Source organism: Phasianus colchicus, chromosome 24 (assembly GCF_987193195.1).
Source record: "Phasianus colchicus chromosome 24, bPhaCol1.hap1.1, whole genome shotgun sequence".
Taxonomy (NCBI): domain Eukaryota; kingdom Metazoa; phylum Chordata; class Aves; order Galliformes; family Phasianidae; genus Phasianus; species Phasianus colchicus.
The window spans coordinates 6,250,005-6,258,046 of NC_143459.1; the positions used below are offsets into that span (position 1 = coordinate 6,250,005).

General features: G+C 61.6%; 1 protein-coding gene across 1 annotated transcript; it reads left to right on the forward strand.

Moving 5' to 3' along the window:
- Positions 1–4,656: 4,656 nt before the first annotated feature.
- On the forward strand, positions 4,657–7,993 carry HPCA (hippocalcin). Its single transcript, XM_031594765.2, has 4 exons — positions 4,657–4,788; positions 5,777–6,213; positions 6,523–6,628; positions 6,906–7,993. Exons 2-4 carry the CDS (start codon positions 5,836–5,838, stop codon positions 7,001–7,003), a joined length of 582 nt encoding a protein of 193 aa, XP_031450625.1. The 5' UTR covers positions 4,657–4,788; positions 5,777–5,835; the 3' UTR covers positions 7,004–7,993.
- Positions 7,994–8,042: the final 49 nt, after the last annotated feature.

Here is an 8,042-nt window from a genome sequence, read left to right on the forward strand (position 1 = left end):
AGACCCCCGGCGGGTGCGTGGCAGCGGTGACATCTCACCATCAGGGCTTCGTGCAGCCCCTGCGTGTCACTGGGCTCTAAGGTCGGAGGTAATGAGCATTAGATGAGCTGTTCTAATTAGCTGTGCCTTTGGGTTAATTAAACTGTCAGCGCTCTGGCTTATGGTGATCTGCTGCAGGAATCTGCTCAGCCACCGTGCTGCGTGGCACTGCGTGGCACCAATTGGGCCTCACTGAGCCCTGTGTGCTCTCAGCTGCAGCCGTCACTGTGTCTGACCCCGCCGTGTGTCGGGCAGCATCCCCCAGGCTCTGCCTGGCACAGATATCTCTCCTGCACTGCTGTGAGCGCAGCGCGGCTGGTGGGCTCCCGGGAACATCTGCATGGTCCTCGTGGTTGCACCAAGCACAGTCCTGATGGATTGAAATAGAAGAGCACTATCTCCCTGCTCTGCACACGGTTAGCACTGCTTCCCCCTCCTCATCCTCCTGATGTGAGGCTGGGCCCATCCTCCCCAGCACAACTGCCTGCTCCCTGCAGCAATGCCTCCATTGCTCCATTGCCGGGCACAGGGTTGAGCAGAAGCAGCACCACGTGCAGCTGCAGTCAGCTCCATCTGCCTGCTGAGACACGAAGTGGCGATCGCAGCTCCCAGCACTGGCATTTCTCTGCCTTCATGCAGGGACTCCCAAATCCCCAAACAGCTGCGTGGTGCAGGGATTGTTGCCCACATCTCCCAGCAGAGGCTGATCCAGACAGAGCCGCTGCAGCAGGGAGCAGTGAGGCACAGCTGGGGGAGGTGGGGAGCGCTTCTCCAACCAGGGGCACACAGGGACTGCTCCCAGCCCTGCTTCACCCACTCAACTGCACTCAAACTCTCTGCCTGTAATACAGCCAAGGGATTCCCTGCAGCCCCCAAAGGAAGGAGCCACCTAGGCAATGAGCCCCAGGTGTTCCCCCTCACCCAGCACCAGGAGGCTCCTGCAGGAAGGCTGTGATGTGTTCTGGTATTTTTCCAGGAGCTGAAGACTGCATGGTTGCCTGTTTTTTTCCCTGTTTTTCCCTGTTTTTTCCTTCCCTCCCTTTCCAAATACAGGAACAACATTTGCTCTTTCCAACATCTGCCACCTTTTGTGGGTTCCACTGCCACCACACAGCGCTGCTTCCATCCCTTTGTCCCCTTTCCTCTCCCACCAGTGGGGAGGAATTTGGGATGCTCTGGCTCTGCTGCCTATAGCTCTGTTTCCACAGAGCTTCCTCAGCCCCCCCAGTCCCAGCACTGCAATATTCAAATCACGCGACGCTCATCATGTCTTCAGTGCAGCAATTAAGTCACTGCTCTAATTAAGCATGTAAGCACACAACGCACTCATCTTGCATCTCGACGGACACCAGGGAGGCCGCGGCCGTCCCTGTTCTGTTCCAGCTCGGGACCACAGGAGCTGCCCACTGCGGTGCTGCAGAGCGGAGGGGCATCTGTGCACGGGGAGCCGTAGTCGGGGTGCTGCACATCTCGGGGTGCTGCACATCTCGGGGTGCTGCACATCCGGGGGTGATGCGCATCTGGCAGTGCTGCATCCCGGAGGATGCCGGGCACGGGACAGCCTTTGTCTCCTGATGATGCTGCCCGGTAAAGAGCTCTGCGCATCGCGGAGGGATGGAGCGGCGCCCCGGGGCCACGCCGCGCACCGCCACGGGCCGCTGCTGCCACCTGCCGGCACCCGGTACCGGGCCCGCCCCGCGCCCACACGTGACCGCCGGTTCTTAGTCACGGGGGGGAGCGGGGGAACGCGGGGGGCGCCGGCTGCGAGCTGCGGGGCGTGAAATCCCCACCCGAACCCCTGCGGCGGTGCCACGCTGGACCTGGAGCTCCCGAGACGCCCCAGAGCGGGGCGAGGCGCCGCCAGAGGGAGCCCGAGGGACGCGTGGAGGTGGCGCTGGTGGTAATGGTGGAGTACTGGTGGTCCTGGTGGCACTGGTGGAGTACTGGTGGCACTGGTGGCACTGGTGGTGGTACAGGTGGTGGTACTGGTGGCACTGGTGGCACTGGTGGCACTGGTGGCACTGACGGCGATGTTGAGCACCTCTGGCCCTTGGGAGCTTTGGGGGAAAGGACGAATCCAAGCCCGCAGCCCTGTCGGTGCTCTTCCTCACCCCGCAGCCCCCCTCCCCCGTCCGTGCACACTGCTGGGATGGCAGTGGCACCTCCCAGCCCTCCGGCCCTGCCATGCCATGTGCTGCAGCCCCAGAGCTGGCGCTGAGTGCAGCCCAACCGCCTGCAACACTGAGCCCCGAGGTGTGGAGGAACGGGGGCAGAGTGGAGCCGGGAGCCCCCACCGCTCCTGCAGCCCCTGCTTGGAAAACCGGGCGCCAAGAACCCACAGCTCATGCATTCCTGCCCTGCTGTCACTGGGATCTGGGGGTCTGCTTGTGCCCACGTGCCCCAAAACACGTCCCTGCCCCGTGTCCCAGCACACCTGAGCACGTGTCCCACTGCCATCACACGTGTGCCCCTTGGGAACTGGCACACGGCCCTGGGAGCCCCGACCTCAGCCGTCCGGGCAAGGTGAGTGCCCTGGGACAGCCCTGGGACATGGGGTGGGGACATGGGGACATGGGATGAAGCCACTCTGTTACGAAACGTCTCTGCATCCCCATGGCTCTAAGTCAAGATTTAGTGAGAGAGCGGCTCCTGATCCAGATGAGATTGGGCATCACAAAGGGCTTTGTATTCCAGGAAGCCTATTAGAGATTTAAATTATACAAATGGGCTTTTTACCAAAGATCCTCATTATCTGGGCATTTGCATTTAATCCTCAGCTATCCCTGCAGCCCCGGCCCTGTGCTCTGCTCACCTTCACTGCGTCCTCCAGGGCTGAGCAGAGCGATGGGATACGATGAGCTGTGGGGTCAGCAGAGCCCAGGGGAAGGGGAAGGTGAGGAATGGGACAAGGCAGGGAAATCCTACAGAACAGGAGACGGAGGAGCAGGAGGAAGGGGGGATCCCATAATGTCTCTCCCCAGTGAGGGGCTGGCATAGCAGCAGAGCCTGTGGTCATCTCTGCCTCCTCTTCCTTGCGGTGTCCCACAGTGCCTGGGAGCTGCAGGGAAAAAGCAGGGAGTGCTGGGGATGGAGGAATGGGGTACAGAGGGGAGGGAATGGAGCCATTGAGCCCCAGCCCAGGGGCCTTGTACACTGCAGGGGGTTTGATAGTACAGCGTGGTCCTGCCCACACACCGCATTATCCTCTCCCTCCTGTGATCCATTTCAGTGTGGGGATTAGGTGGTTTTAGGACCGGGTTTGAGTTAAATGGGATGCTTTCAAATCATCCTGCGTCAGTTGTGCCCTCTGTCACTCATACAGAGGGGGATTAAAATAGATATGAAGATTATTGGAGGGGAAAAGGCACCCCCACCTGCAGGGTGCTGCCAGCAGCACCCAGCACACAGGGAGCCTTTATTTATGCCACTATTTCCTTCTCTCCCTCACCTTGCTGCTCACACCAAAGCCCCATTTCCAATCCTATCTTTTAGCTCTTTCCTTTCACCTTTCCCGTATGTCCTGCTGCTTTCATCACCATTTCCTTGTTACCAGCCCAGACCCATCCCACAGCACCCTTGAGCTCAGTGCTCACGGCTATTAAAAAGGAGAGAAGAACACTAAGAAATCAATCTTGCTTTTATTATCAGCAGTTGCTTCTTCCTGCAAGGTCCCCATGTGGTGGTGGATGTGTCCCCAGCCACGGGTTGGGCTGTCCCTCACAGATCCAGGGAAATGGAGCCTCAACTCCCTGCCTGCACCCTTCTCATACAGGGCTGTGGATTTAATCACTTTATGCATATTTATTTGTGTAATTCGGAGAAGAGTGCCTCTTCCTCCCATCTGCCCTCACCATCTGCTCCCCGCGGTGTTTCAGAACAATCCCAGGCTTTGCCAATTGATGGAGAGGTGCAGAAAGGCAGGAAAACCCGTGGGGATGTCGCTCCGTCTGGGCAGCAGTTGGCTCTGCGGGTGCCTTTTCCTGGTGCAGAGGCAGCTGATGGAGGCCGCTTTGCTCCATTGCCTGAGCACTGACCCCTGAGATGTGCCCACCCCCGGATCCCACCCCAAATGTCCCCTTTTTACCCCAAAGCACCTCGCTGGGCACCACTTGGGCCAGCAGTGGGGTGATGGAGAAGCCCAGGAGTTGGCGATGCACAATAGGAGCTGCCTGTGGCCTCCAATTCCTCCATCGCTGTGGGGTTCTGGGGCTGCAGCTCCTTCCGAAGGGATGGGGGGGTTGGCAGATGAGCTGGGAGGGGTGGTGGAGAGAGCAGTGCCCCAAAGAGAGGGCCGTGCACAGGGGCTGTTTGTGCTCTTGTGCAGCCCCATCCCATCCACCATGGAGCAGAATCGCACCCTATGTGACAGCCGAGTGATTTTTACAAAAGTGCCCTTGAAAACCTCTCCAGGGCCACCTTAAAGCGCCCACCTGGGGCTGCAGGCACCTGAGCCACTGATGGGCTCCCAGCAGTCCCAGCGCTCCCAGTACCGGTCCAGTACTGTGCCAGCCCTCGCAAGAGCAGCCCAAAGCTGTGGGTTCGGCAGTGCCCGAGGGGGGGGGTGCGGGGCTTCGCGGCGGGTGGGGCAACCGGGGGCGGGCGGGGGCTGACTGCAGCCGGTGCCCGCCGTGCCCCCCCGTGGCCCCCCCGGTGCCGGTGCCGCCCCGTAGCCCCGCGCTGCGGCGGGCACAGCCGGAGGGCGCTCCCCGTTGGCGCACAGCGGCGGCGTTGGAGGCTCTTCCCGGGCAGGTAGGGGGCGGCGGGACCGGGGGGAGATGGGGGGAACGGGGACGGCATCAGGCTCAGCCTTGCGGGTGCGTCCCTCTTTGCCGGTGGCTGCAGAGCCCCCGCCCCGGGGGGGTTCCCGGTCCGCCCGTACCCCGCAGCACCTTCCTGCGGATGTCCCCCGATGCCTCCCACCGCGGGGGCACCATCCCTTGGAGGGGGGTTCCTGCAGCCCCCTCCCTGGGGGGAGTTCCCTGTGGATCCCTCCTGCCCCAGATGCATCCTCCCTGGGGGTCCCTTCCGTCCTTCCCCCCCTCCCCAGCTGTGCCCATTTTCGGAGACTCTGCACAAAGCCCTGACGCTGAGCTGCAACGCTCCACAGTGAGGGAAACGGAGAGGGGTTGGGGGTCCCACAGTCCCTGGAGGGAGTCCCTATTGAGTTCCTTGTCACGGGGAATCCTGTGCACCTTTACCTCAAAAGAAAGGGGGTTGGGGCCTGGGGGGTTGGGGCAGTGGTACTCTGGGCACTGCAGACATCCCCCACCCCTCCCAGCCCTCACTGGGGTCCCCACCGGGCACCCAGGTGCAGGGCGGGGGCCGTGGCTGAAAGGGGACACTGTGGCCCCCGGCTCTCCCCGGAGCTCCGGAGCCGTCCGGAGGCATCAAACACAAACGGAGACGTCGGAGGTACCAAAAATAACCCCCCCTGAGGGAGCTGACCCAGATCCATTCAGATCTGCACCCAGAGCCCTCCGCCGGGGCCGAATCCCCTCCTCTGCACTGCTCTGCCCTTCTGATGCCACCTATGTATCACCCAGTATATTATGCAAATGACCCATCAGGGCGTATTACCCAAAGGGCGGGGGCTGGCGCTGCGCTGCGTTGTCCCTGGGGCTGCCACCAGCGGCTCAGAGGGGACAGCGGCATGGAGGGATCAGCATCGGTGCACACCTCCGTGCGGGTGCCCGGGGGCTGCCGGGGAGCGCTGCCCCATCCCTCTCCCCTCCTGTAGCACTCAGGGACCCGAGCAGGGCCAGGCGCTCTTCCCTTGGGGTCGGCGTGCCCAGCAGCATGGGGAAGCAGAACAGCAAACTGCGCCCCGAGATGCTCCAGGACCTGCGGGAAAACACCGAGTTCTCCGACCTGGAGCTGCAGGGCTGGTATAAGGGCTTCCTGAAGGACTGTCCCTCGGGCATCCTCAACGTGGAGGAGTTCAAGAAGATCTACGCCAACTTCTTCCCCTACGGCGACGCCTCCAAGTTCGCCGAGCACGTCTTCCGCACCTTCGACACCAACGGCGACGGCACCATCGACTTCCGAGAGTTCATCATTGCGCTGAGCGTCACCTCCCGCGGGAAGCTGGAGCAGAAGCTCATGTGGGCCTTCAGCATGTACGACCTGGATGGCAACGGCTACATCAGCCGGGAGGAGATGCTGGAGATCGTGCAGGTACGTGGTGCCGGCGGTCCATACGCGTGCACGCCCCTTGCCCAGACCCCAGCCCAGTGGCAGCAGTGTCAGAGGGGAAGCGCTGAGGCCGATTTGGTGGCATCTCACTGGGCACTGCAGGAGCAGCTCCCATCCATCTCCTGTGAGACGGCTGCTGCCCACCATCTGCCCTGGCTCTGCTGGGAGCTGAATCCCTGCACAGTCTGGGACCCGGTCCCGGTTCAGGGAGCTCTCTGTCCCCATCCTCGGGTCGGTGGCAGTGGGCCTGTCCCCATCAGCATTGTCCCCATCCCCGCGTCCCTTTCTCAGGCCATCTACAAAATGGTCTCCTCCGTCATGAATATGCCTGAAGATGAATCGACTCCGGAGAAAAGAACGGAAAAAATCTTCCGACAGATGGATACTAATAACGATGGTAAATGAGAGGGGAAGGAGGGGATTAAGGGAAAGGTCTCATGGTTAAATCCGGGGGTCTTAGAGGGAGCCGTGTGCTCACTGATTAAATGCTGCACGATCGGGCGGAGCTCTGGCAGTGAGGGGCTCGGGGTGCACACAGCACTGCTGATCACACATGGGGGGCTCACCCCGGGCAGCCGGTGGGTGGGGGGTGTCTTCAGAAGGCCTCTGCTCCCCGTGCCCCTGTGTGCCTGGATGGGGTGGTGGCTGCTGCACTGAGCCGTGTCTCCCTGCAGGCAAACTGTCCCTGGAGGAGTTCATCAAAGGTGCCAAGAGCGATCCATCCATCGTGCGCCTGCTGCAGTGTGACCCCAGCGGTGCCGGGCAGCTCTGAGCCCCCCACGGTCCCCACAGCCCCCACCACCCCCTCCTGCCATCACCACTCGTCCCTGCCATCCTCACCTCCATGTCCCCATGGGGAGAGCAGCAGGAGTGCGGAGCAGCACAGCAGAGCCAGTGCTGCTCCTCTGATGGGCACAGGGACACGGCCAAGGGATGAACCACAGTTGCTCGCAGCCACCCCAGCACCCCCCAGCATGCAGACACTGCCACACCAGCCCCCTCCCCACAGCCAGAGTGTACGTGGGGCCTTGGGGAGGGGCTGTGCTTTCGGTCTTTTAATACCTGCAAAATAAAGTGTGTGTCAGTGCAGTCAGCAGCGGGAAAAGGCTCTCCTGTAAGCTCTGAATTCAACCTTTCTTGCAGCAGTATCAGGGCAATAGTGATGGGCTCACGTCCTGGCCAGCAGTGAGCAGCATCCGGCGCTCAGTGCTGCTCCATGGCTGCGCTGTGCTGTGGGGTGGGCACTGGGCTGGGGATGGGTCCCGTTCCCCACCCAGGGCTGGACATGTTTCTGTGCTGTCTGGGATCAGCAAGCTCACACAGCCCAGTGCCAGTGGGAGAGGGCTGCAAGGAGACCTGGAGATGGAAAGCTTTGGGTGGACAAACCCTGCCCCCCACCCAGCAGGGGGGCATGGAGTGGGATGGCCACAGCAGCTGATAGAGATGCAGGTGGGAGCAGAAGAGCACTGTGGGTGAGGGCAGAACACTGCAGGGAGCAGAGCATGGGGCTGTGGTGATGTGAGAGCTCTGGTGATGAAGATGAGGAGCCCAGTGATGGGGAAGATGAAGACCCTTTGGTTGCTGCTGGGATCATGATGGTCCAGGAAGGAGACGGGCTGAGCACTGCGTCTGCATAACGCAGGGTGCCTGGGACAGCCCTGGGGATGCACCATGCTGGGGGGACAAGGCAGTGCAGGGGCAGCCCAGCATCAAACCACTGCCTCTCTTCCTCGAGGAGGTGATGCAGGCTGAGATGTGCCCCTTCTCTCCGGTCTGTGGAGGTGCTTACAGACACCCAAAGGCACCACGGG